The 18,678-nt window shown below is 36.5% G+C and overlaps 1 protein-coding gene and 1 non-coding gene across 2 annotated transcripts; both read left to right on the forward strand.

Annotated features, from left to right (window-relative positions):
* LOC125843792 (protein-tyrosine-phosphatase PTP1-like) lies at positions 1-18,442 on the forward strand. The gene is made up of 9 exons (XM_049522997.1): positions 1-344; positions 8,456-8,552; positions 8,641-8,723; positions 8,850-8,984; positions 12,256-12,387; positions 16,157-16,305; positions 16,396-16,537; positions 17,800-17,885; positions 18,054-18,442. Exons 1-8 carry the CDS (start codon positions 117-119, stop codon positions 17,881-17,883), a joined length of 1,050 nt encoding a protein of 349 aa, XP_049378954.1. The 5' UTR covers positions 1-116; the 3' UTR covers positions 17,884-17,885; positions 18,054-18,442.
* LOC125846181 (U6atac minor spliceosomal RNA) lies at positions 1,963-2,093 on the forward strand. The gene has a single exon (XR_007444336.1). It is a non-coding gene; the product is annotated as a U6atac minor spliceosomal RNA (small nuclear RNA).
* Positions 18,443-18,678: the final 236 nt, after the last annotated feature.

Genomic DNA, 18,678 nt, shown 5'->3' on the forward strand with positions numbered 1-18,678 from the left:
TCATTTCCCTCGCGGGACAGTAGACACTCGTGAAACCAAAAAGGAAAAAAAGAAAAAAAAAAGTCGGAACCACGGGTAGCGCCGTATCAGTTCGGAGTCGGGGCCGGAGATCGGCCATGGCTGCCGCCGGTAATCCGTTATCCTCCGCTGTCACTTCCACAGAACCGCCACCTACTGCTCTTGGTACTGCTAATAAACCTTTGGATTTCTCTGCTGATTCAGTTCCACAGAGAATCGTACTGTCGCCTGATCAGCGTAGTCACTGTTTGGAAGCACTTAAAGCATTGAAGGAGAAAAGGTGTCACTCTCCGGACAAAATTGCCTCAGAGTTCTCCGCTTTGCAGGTTTCCTTTTTTTTTTCCTCTTATTTTGCAGCTTTCGGCTATACGTTTGAAAACCTGTGTGGCCATATTTTGATGTTTAGTTGGAAGTTTACTGTAATGTTCTTGCAAAAAGGATATTAAGATATAGTATTATACTTGTACATTCAGCTGAATCAGCAGCACCTCAGTTAGCTTTGGGATTAGTTGTGTTTACTTGTGTTAGTTACAGTTAGCTGTTAGCTTAACTAACAATTAGTTAGAGATATTTTTAGCCAGCTATACACACGGATATAAGCACAATGTACAGAAATTGGAGCGCAGATTGAGCCCTAATTGTCCCTTGCTTCACATTTTAACATGGTGTCAGAGCTCTAGAGTATTTCCTTGAGCTGTTCTTCAATCGGCACACCTGGTGTTAATTTCTGTAGGAATAGCAGAAATTGAACTCTTGTATCTTCCAAATCAGCTGTTTTTGTCTTCAACTTTATCAATCATGTTATTCCTCATGGCTATGATCAGAATGAGCAATCCACTTTTAATCCAAGTAGTCCTCTTTACATGCATTTTTCGGACTGTAGTACCCTTCCTTTTGATGGGATGCGGTACAAATACTTTAGAAGAGGTGTACTAGGATCTTTTTCCGTCAAGAATAAATTAGGTCTTATCCTTGGAGACTGTGAAAGACCAGGTCCGGAACCCCACAACTTGATCAGTTGGAGAGATTCCATGATATGGTCAATTTGTGGATTTTGAATGTTCTTGCTAAAGAAGTTGCTGATAGTGTGGAATATGTCAAGGAGTCAGTCGATTTATGGAAGGAATCAGAAGATCACGATCAAACAAATGGTGCTAAGTTGTACCAAATTGAGAACGAAGTTAACGACAGGACTCAAGGGTGCTTGATTACTAGCTATTACACGAAAATGAAGAAACTCTGGGAGGAATTGAACACCTTGAGTGCTAAAACACAAGATAGTTGTCGGTACACTTGCGGATCCAAGGAAAATATGCATAAGGCAGAACAAGATAAGAGTCTAACACAATTTCTCATGGGGTTCAATAGGTGTATATATTGAGAGGAAGCATACTTGTGATAAATTCACCTCTTCCGTAACACATGCTTTTTCCCTGCTGATTCAGGAGGAAAAACAAAAAGAGCTTAGGTCTAATAATCAGTTGGATGTACTAAGGACAATTGCTATAAACTGTATGGATATTCTCAAAATTCCAATCAAAGCCTTTAGAATTTGAATCAGAATTCTAAGTTCAACAAGGGAAAAAGAACTGTGGCAAAATGTGCATTGTATACCAGTTGGAATGATATCTGTTAAGGTAAAGGAACCTAACCATTAAGATGAGAATCAAAATGTCAGCGTCACTGAGTAGCAATATGGACAAATTGTTAATGTGTTACAACATTTTCAATTTGGCAATGCAGGGGAGAACTCAAACAGCTTTATCTCACTAGTGGAGTTGTGAACTTTACAGATATTATAGCTTGCTCAATTTCTATTGAATTTAAGAAAGTTCCATGTAAATGTTTCAAAACAAGGGCTGACTCATGAATTTTAGATTCATGAGCCTCAAACCACATGACATTCAATACTCATTAGAACCCTATTATCAAACATTAGAACCTGTTTTTGTAGAAAAAATAGATGGTTGGCATCTCCCCAACAGGGATGGGAAGAACTTCTGGATTTACCTGGTATGTTACCAGACACATCCTGTTAAGGTTCCCCACTTCGGTAGATCTTTCCCAATTTTATTTTATTTTATTTATATTGTTAAGCTTCTCTCTTTTATGTTTACTTTAAAGAAAATTAGAACCTCACCATATGCTTTATTGGTCACCATTCCAAATGGTTATAAAGTGAAGGTGATAGAAATTGGAAATGTGACAATTGCACCCAACATCACTTTGCACAAAGTGTTGCTTGTGCCTATCATATACATATTTTTTTTATTCATTTCTGATAGTATCCTTAATGCGTTATCTCATTTACTAACACTTAATGTCAACTGCATACCCCTTTAATGAAGAGATCTTTGGAGATCAGTAAGGTAAAAACTGTTTCTTCTTTTTTCAGAATTGGTGAAGAATGATAGTTATGTTTATGCAGTCATTTCTTGTACTTCTATTTTTGTTTGTGATATAAGTAATATACAATGTCATCCCCATATATGTCATCCTTATCCAATTGTAAATAATTCTACTTTCGGCAATAAAAACAATTCTACGTGTTTAAGAATTTAAAGTGTGTCCTTATCAAAATGATGTTGCTCAATAGACTTGGTCAGGTACCTTTTGAGAAAATGGAAGGTGGAAAATACTACATACTGTCCTTTAGATATGCTCCCAGGCACAGCTCCCAAGGGGAACCTGTCCTAGGTTCTCTCTCTTACTTTGTTTGATCTTTTTCTGGCAACTCCTACTGGAATTAGCTTCTTTTTTACCATGGGGGACAAAATTATTTACTTTGCGGTGGGATTTTAATCATACGATATAACAAGTAATGAATCCAGAGCTGAAATTTGGTTCAATTGGGTTGAACGTGATTGCAACATGGTGACCAGGATGAGTTTCAGTCAGAAGACAATGGAGTGGTGGTATAATTTTGTTATGCTATGGAAGTATTATCACTTCTCCGAGTACCTTTGCGCAAGGAATTTTAACAGATATGGACAATATATAAGCATCATAAATGCACAAGGTAAGAGAAGAACCGTGATTATTGTTCCAGAGCGATCATTCAATACAGGATGGATGGATATTTTTTTTGAAAATGGTAACGATTTATTATATCACAAAAGTACATGGGTTGTACTCAAACCTTATATATAGATGCACTCTAGACACTCCTACTCTATTTCTATATTGAGTCTAAAACATCAACTATAGAGGCAGTGTCATTTGAGTATAATTGATTACACCAAAATGCAGTTTAGTTTAACATCCTGCACACTATTTTCTATGCCTTCAAAACATCTGGAATTCCTTTCTTTCCAGATTGCCCACCATATTGAAGCAGGGATAATTCTCCATCTAGTTCTGTCTTTTGCAAGGGCACCTGCCTCCTCCTAGCTGTACAATGCCTCAGTAACTCTCCTAGGCATAGTCCAGGATATGCCTTTAAGACTCAAGAAAATCCTCCAAAGCTGCCGAGTGTATTTGCAGTGTAGAAATAGATGGTTTACAGTTTCTAAGGTTTCCTCACATAGGAAACACCTAGAGCATAAGGTTATCCCCCTTCTCATTACATTATCCTGAGTCAGGGCAGCTTCCTTAGCTAGCAGCCAAATAAAGCATGAGACTTTGTGTAGGATTCTACACTTCCATATTTGTTTCCAAGGCCAGATGGGACTCTGCTGGCTTGATTGATCCATCAGCCTGTAAGCTGAATGCACTTTGAACTCTCCTCTATTGTTGCCTTTCCACCAAAGCATATCCTTATATGCTTGAAGTCCAGAAGTTTCCAACCAAGTTGAGGAATTCTGCCAACCTCATCACTTCCCAGTCATTTGGTTCTCTCCTGAAGATGAAATTCCACCCTTGTGGTGTCCATAGTTCTGCAATAGTTCTTTGTTGGAACATTGCCAGATTGTAAATATCAGGGAAAAGAGTTTCCAGGTTACCTTTCTCATGCCATTCATCCTTCCAGAATTTGATCTTGTTCCCATTCCCCACTTTCATCTTGAATTTGGGTTTAACTTCCTCCCATAATGCTCTTATGGATCTCCATAAACTGATCATATTGAATTTTATTAAAGGCAATGCCCAGAAGGCAAGGCACAATCTTCAATGGAAATACAGAGGACAGACTTTTATATGCCGACACTGTCTAAAACAACAAATGGACTACAAGAGAAATTAATATTGCTAGGATTCGTAGAAAAAGTGGGTCCTTAATAATCTCAGAAGCCAAAGGTAACCTCAGGACAAGCTCTTTGCCAGAAATGTAGCAGGTAGCCTTCCAGAGGAAATTCCGGACATCACCTTGTCGGAAGTTCGCCGGTGGGCAGCAAGCAACTGGAAACAAGCCCATGGCGTAAACATATACTAAATGTTTGTTCAGTTTGTTTTTCCGGTCCAACCAGCCATATGTGAATAGTTCTATACTTCTACTGCTTTCTTAGATTTTGTTAGCTCTTTAACTCTAGACTATCCAAAGTCCTGTTCAGTCTTTTCTAGAATTTTTGATTATGTGGCTGGCTCCCGGGTTTAACTTTTATAATGTAATGGAGCTAGCATAGCTACTTTTGTACTCTTTGCATCTTCTTGATGCCGGTAATGAAACAACTTACTTCATAAAAAAATAATATACAAAATGGGGAGAAACCTAACTCTTTGGATTTCCTTTGAAGACGATCGCCGACCACATAGTGAAAGGGGATAGGTTTTGGAAATCCTATAAATTCCACCTGAAATGACGGTTGCCAACATCAAGGGCTATCTCAAGCTCAGAGAATTTTGAACAAGTTCAGATCAGACTAGTGGGTTTGCCCCTACATCTGTGGACACAGAAGATTTTTTAAGGAAGTGGGAGATTTATGTGAAGGGTGAATACAAATAGAGGAGGAAACTGAGCTTAGAAATCAACTTGAAATAGTCTAGAGTAAAAGTGAAAGGAGATGGGGATCTATCCCAAAGACGTGCCTCTGAACCAAGATGGTTTCACCTTCAAAATTCAAATCTGGGGCCAGGCTCTGGCACGGTATGTCGCGGACGAAGGCAAAGGGAAGAAGACAATGGATATGCAGGTAAAAAAATTACCCTATTATGTAGGGGTGGGTTTGCAGATCACAGTTGTATGTCAGGCACTGGGACTGCTCTTACACAGTCCAAAATTTGAATATCTCAACAGCTGTCACACGTGACAATGACCAAATCTTAAATGGGTAATATGGAAGGAATAGGGCCAACATATGAAAGAAACCTACGGGCCCAGATCTACTGGCCTTGTCCATGGTAGGGCTGTCCAGCCCGGAACTAAAACACATGCCCAGATCTGATCCTCTTAAAGAAGTAACTGCAAACAATCTTAGCCCACAGCAAAACACACATATAAGCAGTGAACACAACATCAAGGAGGGAGAAGAACAACTTACTGTACATGCAAGTTCAAAACTGGAAACAAAGGCCTTGACTGTTTCGACGTCTTCTACTTCTTTAGAGATGGAACCCATGCAGACAATTAACTTGCAGGCTATGTTGTTTGGACTCTAGTGCAGGTATCGGAGGCGGGTGCGGATCCGAAAGTCGGATTCGGCAAAATCTAAACTTTAAGATTTGAGGGCATGAATTCAAGTACGAATATGGGTGCAGGGATTCAGTTAAAAATTCAACTTTATAAAAATAAAGTTACAAAGATTTTCTAAATTTGAGAGGTATTTTGTGATAAACTTACATGTATATTGTAGAAATCAATCTTTCATTCCCCAAGATAAATTACTCTTCCATGCTTCCTATGAACACAACCAAATAACAACTAAACATTAAAAACATATTACAATAGAATAAATATCACTAAAAGAATCAAAAATAAATTGAAAGAAAAGAGCTAACCTTAGAACAAGGACAATAACTCTTAAAATAAAAAATATAAATTGAAATAAGATCACTTGAACAAAATGAAAGTGAAAACTAGAATTATTAAATAAGACATAAACAAAGATATTCATCCACAATTTAGCTCTTCATAATTAGTGAATCACATGACTAATCAATATTCAATACATCAAGTAAAAATTCACTATTTAACAAAAAACATCTCAACTTAAGTCATACCTCATAACTGACATAACAACAAAGTGTTGTCAACTGTCACGTTATTTAAGTTAGCTACTCTTCTGCGTCTTCTTTTACAAAAGACCACACCTTCGAATTGAGGATCATCTATTGATAGCTCAGTTAGACCATTAGTTGTCTCGTCAATATCAAACTAATCTCTATCTAAAACAAATTAATAAGAATAGATATATTAGGTTTTATATAACAAGAAAAACTTATCATGCAAAATAAATAATTGAGGAAAACATCGGTATGGTGTACCAATGCAGTACCAACCACCTATGAAACATCGGTATAGAGATCTATAAGGAATCTTTTGCCTAGACTAGTAAAGAATTCATGTTATGAGGTGGGTTTTGGGAACAAAATACTATTTTGGAAGGACCTATGGATTGGACAAGAAGTTTTAATGCAAGCTTTCTCTGATCTGGCCAATATTGGAACTAACCTTGAGGTTACAGTGGCTGATAGCTGGTCCCCACACGGATGTAACTTCTTCTTCAGGAGGCATCTTAATGATTGGGAAGTAGGCAGGTTTGTGGAGCTATTGCAGATGATTGATGGTTTCAAAGGCACTACTGTAGAGGATGACACTTTTAGATGGAAACATGATAAGGATGGCAAGTTCTCTGTAGGTAGAATTTATAGGAAAGAGGTATCCTGGATGCCTGAGAACAAAATAGGTCCTTGGAAGCATGTATGGAAAAGTATGGAAAAGTATGGCTCCTACTAAAGTCAAGTGCTTTGCTTGGTTAGTAATCAGGAAAGCTTGCCTCACTCATGAGATCCTGCAGAAAAAGGGATTGCCAATTGTGTCCAGATGCATGTTATGTAGTGACGCTAGAGAGACAAATAATCATCTGTTCCTCCATTGTAAAGTCACATCTCAGCTTTGGACTATGTTCCTCAGTTTAACAGAGACAAAATGGTCAATGCCAGAGCACACATCAGACTTGTTAAGTTGCTGGATTAGGAGAGCGGGAAGCAAGACACAGAAGAAGTGGTGGAGAATAATCCCACAGGACTATCTGGAGGGAGAGGAATGGAAGAAACTTTGAAGATAGATTCAACAACATTCAGAAAATCAAAGAGAGCTGCATAACAACTTTCTACTTTTGGTGTATAGAACATTGTATAGAAAATGCTGAAAAATTAGTAGATCTTTTAGGATTACTGTAATTAGTCTCTTGTTCTAGCTTGTTACTACCTTTTTGGAGGTCTCCAGCATACCTTAATGCTGAGGAATACAACATTACCAGTTTCAAAAAAAAATAAAAATTGAGGAAAATAATAAAGAAAATGTAGACATAGTAATTATTGAATTGTCGTAAATTGTGTATTACGATTATTGAGTTGATTGTTCATGTCTATTTCATCATGAACCCTATTCTTGAGTATTCATTGAATTCTTATTGAGAATCTTTTAAACAAAACATTATTGTTTAAACTGAGTTTTGAGGAAGTAAAGAGGAGTTTGAGAAGAGTATAAGGGAACTAAGTATTTCCCAAATGTTTCATTTTTACATGAAGAAAAAGAGTAGACTTTTTTGATAAAAACTAAAAGAATTTTCAGAAAGATTAAGTACAGAGCGGTTACCTCTTAAAGAGGCCCCTTTTGAGTAATTATTTCAACCCACAATGTAATTTTACATTGAGCAAAGAGAAACCTTGTTTTCTAAATGAGCAATGAGATTCAGAGATATTTTAGAGCAATGACCTCTTTTAAGAGGATAGTTAGGGCAATTATCTCAAATCAGAGAAAGAGTATGTTTTTATACATTTGAGCAAGAGTATATATTATTGAGAGTAGTATTGAGCACCGATATGGGGGAGAGTTCAGATAACTCACAACCCCCATAAACCATGTCTTGCCAACATGGGTACATGATCATACTTTTTAGATGAATCCTTATTGCTTAGTGGATCCACTTAGATGTGAAATTCTATATTCTGGCACGATATAGGACAGTTCTGGCAGCGTGGACAAGACGTTGTATCATCACGTAGCTCATAGTGATGGTTAACTACTTGCATATATTTTGTACACACTATTGAAATAAAATAGAAGTCCTAAAAAAAAAAAATTGGAATATATTTTGAGGTAAAACAGGGTGAATCAATTCTGAATTTCCTCGCCGAAGCAACTTTAATAGTTCTAGATACAGAAAATGATAGCATAAATTACAAGATTTTTTTTAAGGAAAAACATTCATCTATCTGATTTGTATTAGACATGTTCCTTATAGATGAGAAATGTTTTGTCTATTGTTGTTTTTTGACTCCCTGTTATTTCGTTATCCATCATTTGATGCCATGCTAAATTCAAGCTCCTATGGTTCAGGAAAATAGGCTGAAAGCTTCGGAAATGAAGAGTAGATGCTTGGTGGCTTTGGACAGCACAAACATCAGCAAGAATCGTTATACTGATGTTATCCCATGTATGCTAATCAGTTGTCTGTTTGTTTTCTTTGATTTTATATTGTATTATTTTTTCGAAATAATTGGATCAATCTTCATTGCTCTCAGTTGACAATAACAGGGTTGTTTTGGACCCATGTAAAGACTACAGACCTTCAGCTAAGGGATATATCAATGCAAGCTTTATAGAGGTGGATTCCTACATCCTTCACTTGGAATTATTTAACAGGCCACTTCCCCTACTCGCTTATTAAACAATATTGAGTTACAACACAAAATCTGCTTCTGACCTTTTATACTGCTCTTTTTGATTGAAGATATCTGAAGGGGTGTCTCGGTTTGTTGCAACACAAGGTCCACTAGCACACACCTTTGAAGACTTCTGGGAAATGATAATCCAGCAACGCTGTCCTGTGATTGTGATGCTTACACGATTGGTTGACAATTACAAGGTATTCAACTGTTTAGACTAAGGTATACTTGTTTTGCAACCAAAATAAGCAAACGTTTTATAACTTTAGTCTGATCTATAATTTTCTTTATGGAAGAAAGAACCGGCACTTTTACCTTTTTCAGTTTCTTCATTTGTACCCCACCCCTCTTCCCACACACACACATAAGTAGACCTGGCATTTTTATGCCGTAAAGAAGTTGCAAATGAATCTTTGATGGGTCTTGAAATTTTATCTTAAGATACAAAACCGAAGCAAGAAAGACTGGCATGGAAAGGCTCAAGAAAAAAGTATCTTACAATATACCTTTCATGCGTTCGCCCACAGAGCTTTGGTGTAGCACTAAGGGCACTACACGTGATGTTTGGGTTAGCGCTCGTCATGTGTTTGAACTTTGTTGCAGACAAAAGGTTGGAATTTAAGTGAGGAAGAATAGAGGTTTGACCATTATTCAACGAGTTTCGAACTATTTGCCCATGGATGTGGAAATTTTGTGGTTATTATAAAAAGATGTTCCTTTTGTTCCTCCATCTTTGCTCCTAAACCTGCGATACTGAAAGGCTAATGTTGGTATTGCTAATTAGCATCCTCATTACTTCATGTGTTCTTTCCTCATTTCTTTTTTGGCACCAGTGTCAAGCAGGGTGTCATGGGTTTAAGGTTTGTACTTCGCTAAATACTTGTGACTTAAACATATCTTGTTACCCTACACCTATTCTTCTTTCTTCAAATATGCATGAGCTTGGACTTAGATTGAGTATTCTACGTGGATATTGAGTAATCTTATGGACATTACGCATTGTCAAGTTTGTGATCTTGAGATGAAAATATAGCTTGGAGGGAGCAATTGTTGCTAGAGGAACTAGCACATGCGGGTGTAGGATCAAATTAGTACTCAATCACAACGACAACAATAATAACGCCTCTGTCCCAAATAAATTAGGGATCGGCTATATGAATCACTGGCCATATTTCCATTCTCATCTCAGGACAATATTATACAAATTAGAAATAGACAATAGTAAAGTAAAATGTACTAAAAGTTCTCTATATATTTTTCATATAGACTCATCTCGGACCAGTATTATGCAAAATAAAAAATAGAAGTAAAATCTACTAGACGTTCTCTATATTTCGAATCATATATAGAATCAGAATTCAAGAAAAATGGTTCAAATTAGAGATTTATCTCTTTCAGCAAAGGAGTCTCCTATTCATTTCGTTGGGACATCATCTTTTTTGCATCTGTGTTTTGTCTTGCATTTCATTTTAGATTTCAGGAGCATCTTAGAAGCACCCCGAAGCCTGAACGACTTTGTCTTATTCTAATAGAGTAGTGTTGTCTCGGGATTTTGTGGGCTAGGGCTTCTGGATTGACTGGGTCATATGATCTTTGGAGGAATTAGGGAAGTCTGATGTAGAAAACTCTTTTTACCTTTCTGATATGATTTGTGCCTCACATGTTGTCTCAATTGCATTTCCAATTTTTACCAGATACATGGAAGCAATTAAAACTTGTTATTCCCTCCTTTAGTCAGTTTTAAGACTCGTTAACTGTCATGTCTATTTTAGCTATGAGAAATATAGGAAAATAATATTATTGAATTGTTGTTGTGTCTACATTATTATATTGAGATCCTATTTATAGACACTAGAATACAATCCTTTACCAAGTAGGATACTATTTACTATTCCTATTCCTATTATAAATAGGATTGTATAAACCTATTCCTATTCTAATAGGATTGTGGAAACCTATTCCTATTCTAATAGGATTGTATAAACCTATTCCTATTCTAGCACTCCCCCTCAAGCTAGTGCATACAATTCATGTACCTAGCTTGTTACATATGTAATTAATACAAGGACCAATGAGGGGCTTGGTGAGATATCTGCAAGTTGATCAACCGACTTCACAAAATTGATAGTCAATCTCAATGTGCTTGTCTTCTCATTAAATACTGGATTTGATGCATAATGTCAGCCAATCAATGTGCTCAATCTTCTCATGAAATACTGAATTTGATGCATAATGCCGATAAAACACCGAGTGATAAAATTACAGTGTTGAACATCCCAAACCAAACTTGCAAAGGCAAAGACTGTTTCAGACCATAGAGTGACTCACATAATTGGCATACAAGGCTACTAAACTCCCCTGAGCAACGAAGTGCTCAAAATCTAGTATAAAGGATATGGATCATGTTGGAATCAATAGATGAGTCGATATTAAACAAGTCATAGAAAAACTGGCCGGAACATGCTCATATGTCGGAGTATTAGATTTGATGGCTAAAAGTGGTCACAATCTAAGAAATAAAATTTTATGGGGAGGGTCGGAATGATGTCACGACCCAACTAGAAAATAGAAATTATATAGGATAGTCCTAATTGATGGAACGACCCCATTGAAAAAGAGAAATAATATGGGTAGGGTCGGATACTGAAAAAGAAAAATTATACGGGTAGGGTTGGAATGATGGCACAACCCTACGCAAATCAGATTTGAGGAGTCACTGGAAAGATGAATGGAACTATGCAAATCAAATCTGAGGAGTCACTGTAAAGACACATGATGTTATGCAACTCAGATATTAGAAAATAGTTCAAAAAAATCCACGGTACTACACAAATTAAATATGAAAAGTAGTCCGGAGAGATACATGGTGCTACGCAAATCAGATATGCAAAAAAGGGCAGTCACCGGAAGGATGGCACGGTGCTACACAAATTATATGAAAAAGTAGTCACTGGAATGATGCACAGTGCTACATAAATTAGATATGAGAAAATAGTCACATGAAAGATACATGGTGACCCAACTTTTGCTAACATAATCGTTGGCCAGATGGGCAGCATATATGGGTGCCACCCGCCGGCAGTGGAAGCTCTTTAATTTTCTACCAAGATCGTAGAGGCTCTGATATCACGTGAGAAATATAGGAAAATAATATTATTGAATTGTTGTTGTGTCTACATTATTATATTGAGATCCTATTTATAGACACTAGAATACAATCCTTTACCAAGTAGGATACTATGTACTATTCCTACTCCTATTCTAAATAGGATTGTATAAACCTATTCCTATTCTAATAGGATTGTGTAAACCTATTCCTATTCTAATAGGATTGTATAAACCTATTCCTATTCTAACATTAGCATTTTTGTTCTAGTGAGTTCCCACTTAAAATATAAGTGATTCCTGTTGACCTATATTCAGTATTAGCAGATTTATATTTACCTTCTCGTTTGATGAAAACAAATGCAGATGGTGAAGTGTGGGGACTACTTTCAGGCAGAGGATGGGCCTAGAACATTTGGCAATATATGTATTGTGACAAAATATATAACGAGTGATACCTCCTTAGTATTGCGAACTCTGGAGGTGAACTATATTGAGGTTAGTAAATTCTTGTCAGCCCTTGTATGGTACAAGAAATAAACATGAATGAAAATATCTTATCTTGTCATTGACTGTTGAGTTTGGAACCAGCTTAAGATAATCTTTTAACCAATATCTGTGATGGAGGATGGTTGAATTTGACGGTTTCATACTTAATTTCTGAACTGTTTGTATACACAGAGTTGTCTTGCATTGTATTACAACAATTGATTTTCAGTGTCCTGTTATAAGCTCTGTTCTATTAAATTTGATGTCCTGAAAAGAAACACCTGCTTACCTTAGAAGGAATGTAGTTTTCATTTTAAAAATAGATTTTCTGTATTACTCTTGCACGCTGAATATGGTAGTTTTCATTCTTCACCATTTCTTGTTTCTACTGCTGCCTTACTTTCCGTAACTTACGGAAGTTCTTTAAGTGATGCAATGTCCTCTGATCAGCCCAAATCCTTTCTGTTGACTTTATCTCGAATCGGTCTTGACTTTGGATGGTTCCTTATCCTTGAAGCTGAGTATTATCAGTTTCTTTGTTACGCTATATACCCAAGATTTCCTTTTGTTTTTCTTTCTTTTAACATTCTTTTTTTTTCAGAACTGTCATAAAATCCTTGTTCTTAGGGGCTCTACTGAAGTAGATCCTATATCGTTAAAATCCTGGGTTTTTCTTCCCCTATGGTGCCTCGAAGCTGATATATAGAACCAAGTTTAATGAGAGACAATTGATTGATGCAGTTTCATCTAGGGTTGCTCTGATTATCTTCATAAAAGTTATTTATTTTGGTTCACATATCCTAATAAAAATGCTTGTACTGAATTTTCAATCTGGTCTAGGAAGAGTGGACTACTGAATATTATCACGTCCCTTTGAAATAAACTGTGTCAATAAGTTGAACTTGAACAATTTGCACAAATTTGGTGATTCTTGGGTAGAATCCATAATTTATTCGATAAGGGTAGGCCTCATTATATTCCATCGCGAACTTCTTTCAATACATGCAATCTTTTCAAAATCTCCATTGTACATAAATTTGGCAGTTACTTCGTATTCTAGAAGATTCTGCTTTGTTTTCTTCATATCTGCTGTCATCAGGAGCTTATTCGTACCAAGTTCTATCTGTCTTTTCACTACATCCTCCATCAAATCTAAATATAAGATACATTCCATAAGAAATATATGCCTTCAAGTTCTCTAACCATTGTTCATACATAGTTTGCTTATCATTTTTTGTATACTCTCTGTTCCACTTTATGTGACACTGTACTATTTGGAGAGTCAGACAGCTTTTCTTTAACCGCAAACTCTTTCATGTGCTAAAATCTTATATATTTTAAATTATAAGGAGTTGTAATTTATAATGCTTTTTATCTAGCTTAATTATTTAAAATCTTATTTTAGAAAGATTAAGAAGTCAATGTCTGAAGTGAGAGCGAATATTAGAAGGTTGCCCCTCATACTTTGAGCCAACTCATTTTTTTTTGAAATGGAGGGGTTAGTATCTATGAATTTTCTAACATACAGATCTTCTTTATATCTTCTGCTGTCCAGAGTATATTCACATTAAGTCCCTTCCATCTTTTTAATATATCTCCTGACTGCTATTTATCTTTTGCACTTATATTTTTTAAATTTCTTATTATCTTTTGTGCTCTCTGGATAATGTACAATGATATGCTCCTACTTCCTCATTTCCTGTATGGCATTTTTCTTTTAGCCTGTTTATATATTGATATTTTCTCTTTGTATCTTAATGTTGTCCTTGTTAGCAGCTATACCTTCTTTTACTGACCCCGATCTCGCAGATATTTCCTAATGATGACGCCATATCCTCAATCCGATTAATTCTTAACAAATTAGTATTCGCAATTTGTGAGGGTTGTTTTAGCTATATAAGAAATCTTTGATTAATAATAACATAATAAGATAAATAACTTACTTCAGAAATCAATGATTGAATAAGTATTTTGATCCATCGCATAACCATTTTATTATTTAAGTTTAAGTAAATTCCCATAGGATATATTCCTGCAGGTTTTTTAACAACTGGTTGATATTCATACCTAGTTTGCACATCATTTATTTATGATAAGGTAAAGTATATTATTGACAACTGGGGAAACCCCTATACAAGTAGTACAGCGAAAATGAGAGAACCTACACCAAAATATGGTTCTCAACAAAAGAGACCCAATTCTCTCTACCAATAGGGTGCTTATCATTTTTTCTTTTATCATATTTTCTTCTATCTGTATGTTTTTCTATCTGTATCTTCTATCTATATGTTTTCTAATACAAGGATCTTCATCATATCTTCTGTCATCAAGAGTTTAGTCATACAGAGTCCTATCTATTTTCCATAGGTGTTGATCCCTTTGCAGATTTCAAAAAAACATCTGAATAGCTCATTTAACACCTTTAAATCTGCCAATAAGATATCCACCAAGGAGCTCTGTCCTTTCCTTAATTCTGCTCCCATCTACCTCAGTGGCACAAACTCTGTGATATCGCTGATGCTTCTTTGTTCATTTCTGGTCAACTATTTAACTCGGCTGCTTCAGCATAGGAAATCTGCTGAGAGGACTAGTTAGTCTCTTAACCCTTGTCTGTGAATATCTTGTTAGCTATGTCCTGGCACGATAATCACACTTCTTCAGACTCCCTGGAAAGTTAGTATACTCATATATTTCCATACCTGTTAGAAGTTTTATAGCACTGCATATTCATGTGCTTGTTCCTTCTCACTCAATTTCCTGTAGATCTCCAATGTTCCTTCGGATGCTAGCATAATCTTTGGCAGATCCATAATAGGATCTTTCTGCTGACCGTCAATCTCGACTAAGAATTTCCTTCTCTCGATCTATTCTTAACAGTATTCATTCTCCGTGATGGTTTCTATAATGTCAAAGGATTGATTCCCGGCTGTAAAGAAATCTCTCCCCATTCACTGTTTACGTGCTAAGTTTTCAGACAATCAGCTTTCTAGCCGCCATGTCTTAGGCGTAACTTACTGAGTGATCTCCAAATACAGAGTGAGATGAGAGAGAAAATCCTATTGCTTCCGAAATGTTGAGCTGACTGTGGATGCGGGAGTTCACCTTCAGAGTATCTGAAACTGGATCTTGTGGTTGAAGAGTGTTTCTCATATTAACATGAAGTTGGCTCTGTCCCAACAGCACATGTAAACACGAAGCGTCTAAGGTCGGTGCTAGATAAGTTTTAGAAAAACACTAAGTAGTATTAGGCTAAGTTGCGCGGACTCTTCACTTTCGATGCCGCACCTGTGTTGGATTCTCCAAAAATACTCTACTTTGGGAGATTCTGATATGCGCCTGTTGACATTTTTGAAGAGTCCGAGCAACATAGGTTTAGGTGAATGTTTCCTGGTCAATCCTGCATATTAGATTAAGGTTATTATCTTTAATAGTGATATCTTTATGCCTTTATATTTTACATATGTATATTAAGTCTAGTTAGTTGTGCTGGTGGGATTGCTTATACTCAACGTCTCAACCACAACTACACCTCAATCCCAAACAAATTGGGGTCGGCAAGGATTGCTTGTACTCATCCCTTCAAATTTGGTTTCTCTCTCCCTTGTAAGACCCAGCCCATTATCCCAATATTAGCTGGACCTGTTGGCGTGACGTTCTATTCTCCTATCTTCCAGCACCAATAGCCATCTCTATGTAGACTCAAGTTTAGTAGATCTTTTGTTGTGTTATGTAGAAGCTAAAAATACACACCTGATCTGCTTCTCTTACTATGTGCCAGTCAGAAGAACCACCTTTGTGTGTTTTACACATTCAGTATCCTGAATGGCCTGACCATGGAGTTCCAAGAGACACACTTGCTGTTCGTGAGATTCTGAAACGGACATACAATGTGCCTCTTAGTCTTGGACCAATTGTAGTACACTGCAGGTTTCTCTGATCATTGTCGTAGTAAATGTGCTTTTTAAAATTCTATTATGTAATTGTTTGTGTAGATTGATGCCTCATTCTCTTGTACAGTGCTGGTATTGGTAGGACAGGAACATATTGCACAATCCATAATACCATCCAGAGAATACTGGGTGGAGATATGTCTGCTCTTGACATCGTTAATACAGTAGCCATTTTTAGGTCTCAGCGAATTGGGATGGTCCAGACCATGGTACAGCTCCTCCTCGTTTTTTTTTGTCCTTTTCAATTTTCCAATATACTTCCTTTTTGGCTTCATTTTAACTACCTACTGCTGATTATAAGACTACTGCAGGAGCAATAGTTTCTGATTTTTAAAGTAGCAGACCACATCCAGCTTTTTTCTGAGTTGCTGGTACAGAACATAGTGAGTTCATGTTAGTTAAAACTTAAACATATTGAAAGGGCTAAGCTATTGTTTTTAACCCTTCCGTAAACCCTCAGAGTATCAGTGATGCTAAAGGCTTGCTTGAGGTGTGTTTAAGTCCTGATTCTAGGTGAAGCTCAAGTTAAATGCATTGCGTAGCTTAGATGGAGCTTTGGTGCAATTACCAAGGGACCAAGACATGTGCCTGTCTTTGAGGGGTAGCACTGTACAATTAAAAAGATGTTGGCAAAGTGATATTAATTGTTAATGATGGATTATGAGTGACTTTTAGTGATTAGGAATAAGACTAAAAAGAATTAGTATAAGAAAATTCTTTGTTAGAAACTTCACTGGATTTATCTCAAAAAAAAATCTTTGTTAGAAAAAAGTGTATTTTACATTTAAATTGGAAATTCATATTAGCTGTGGAACTTGATTGACATGATTTCATCTGGGACTTGATTGACATAATTATAGTTCTGTGTTTTCAATGTTTTTGTCCAAATAGTTATCGCTTGTATTTTAGTTTTTTTCTCTTGAATTACATATGTTTTTTAAAACACCTTTTATTGATTTTCTTTGCTAAATCCACTTAAAGCCCCAACACACCTTGGCACTTTTCTATGCGTTTCATTACTGGCAACTCGTGACTACAAGAATAGTGGTCTTTTTTACTGCTCTGCCTTTGTAGAGGGAAAGGTCCATAAATCATACCTTCTGAGGACAAACATGTTCCATATTCTAAGCTATAACTGAACAATTAGGGAGGACCGGTATCTTACTCCCTACTGCTATATGAGTTGGACAGGTCCAACTCAGATACAAAATGCTCCTAATCGTCGCATTGCAACTACTTCTACACTCATCCTCCTTACAAGTGTAAAAGCGTAGTGTCTACTCTACAGTTAAGGGACTCCTCATTATCACAAGGATAATTCTATTTGACCTTACCTAAACTACTGTAGATCAGCAACCTTGGGGAGGGCTTGAACGTGAACTTGTGACTTAGGTTCCTATGTTCTCAGAGATTCTCTTTTATAGTTGTTTAGTTTTATTACGCCTGATATCTAAACTCTATTATGTTCCAGGATCAATACCTTTTCTGCTATGATGCCATTATTGATGAACTGGAAGACCTAATTTCAGATGACAATGGAGAGAAGAGTCTCTAATGGTAATTTTCACTTTTTAGGAAGTTCAATTGGTTGCTGCAGCAAGTAGAAGTACATGCATTGATTTTTCTACTGCAGAAATTTCAACCTATATACTCTGTAATCTCTATATCTTGCTAGTCATGTCCCGAACAACAAACCGCTCAATCTGTTGTCTTAACTTTTTACAGTAGTGGTGAGTTAACAAGATCTGGGATTCTTGCTCACAATGGGATATGAAACAGTAGTTATGCTGAAGACGCTAATCAGTTGGCTCTTTTTGAGTTGCTTCGTCTCGCTCTCTTTGTGTGGGATCTCAAACTGTTCAAGAGATGCCTGTTGCTATTTCCATCGAGATGCGAACTCATTTGGATCCACTATTGAAATTCAAAGTAGCATGCCGATGTCAGATGTATCCTTTGGCTGACTGAATATCATGAAGTTACAATGTTTGCAGATTCAGAAAATTGTATTTCTGGTCTTCATGGTTTGCCGTGTAAACACACTCACTGAACACTAAACTCTTATGTTGTAACCTTATGCAGAGAGTCAAACTGCTACTTAATGATTATTTAGCATTGATATGGCTTTGAAATGGTGTATGCTGAAATATTTTAGAGAATACGTGCATAGGGGAAGAGTACTTTGGGCTTGCAGAGGTGTGCTTAACGGATAAGAGGGAGTTATTTAAGTTAAATACTTTTTAAGTTTACAGAGTTTGACCCACATAAGTTTTGTATAAGTTAAGTTAGTTACACCTTAGTCTATTTTACATTTCAGCATTTGACATTTTGAGCCCAACATAAGTTAGGTATA

The sequence above is a fragment of the Solanum stenotomum genome, chromosome 11 (assembly GCF_019186545.1).
Source record: "Solanum stenotomum isolate F172 chromosome 11, ASM1918654v1, whole genome shotgun sequence".
NCBI lineage: Eukaryota > Viridiplantae > Streptophyta > Magnoliopsida > Solanales > Solanaceae > Solanum > Solanum stenotomum.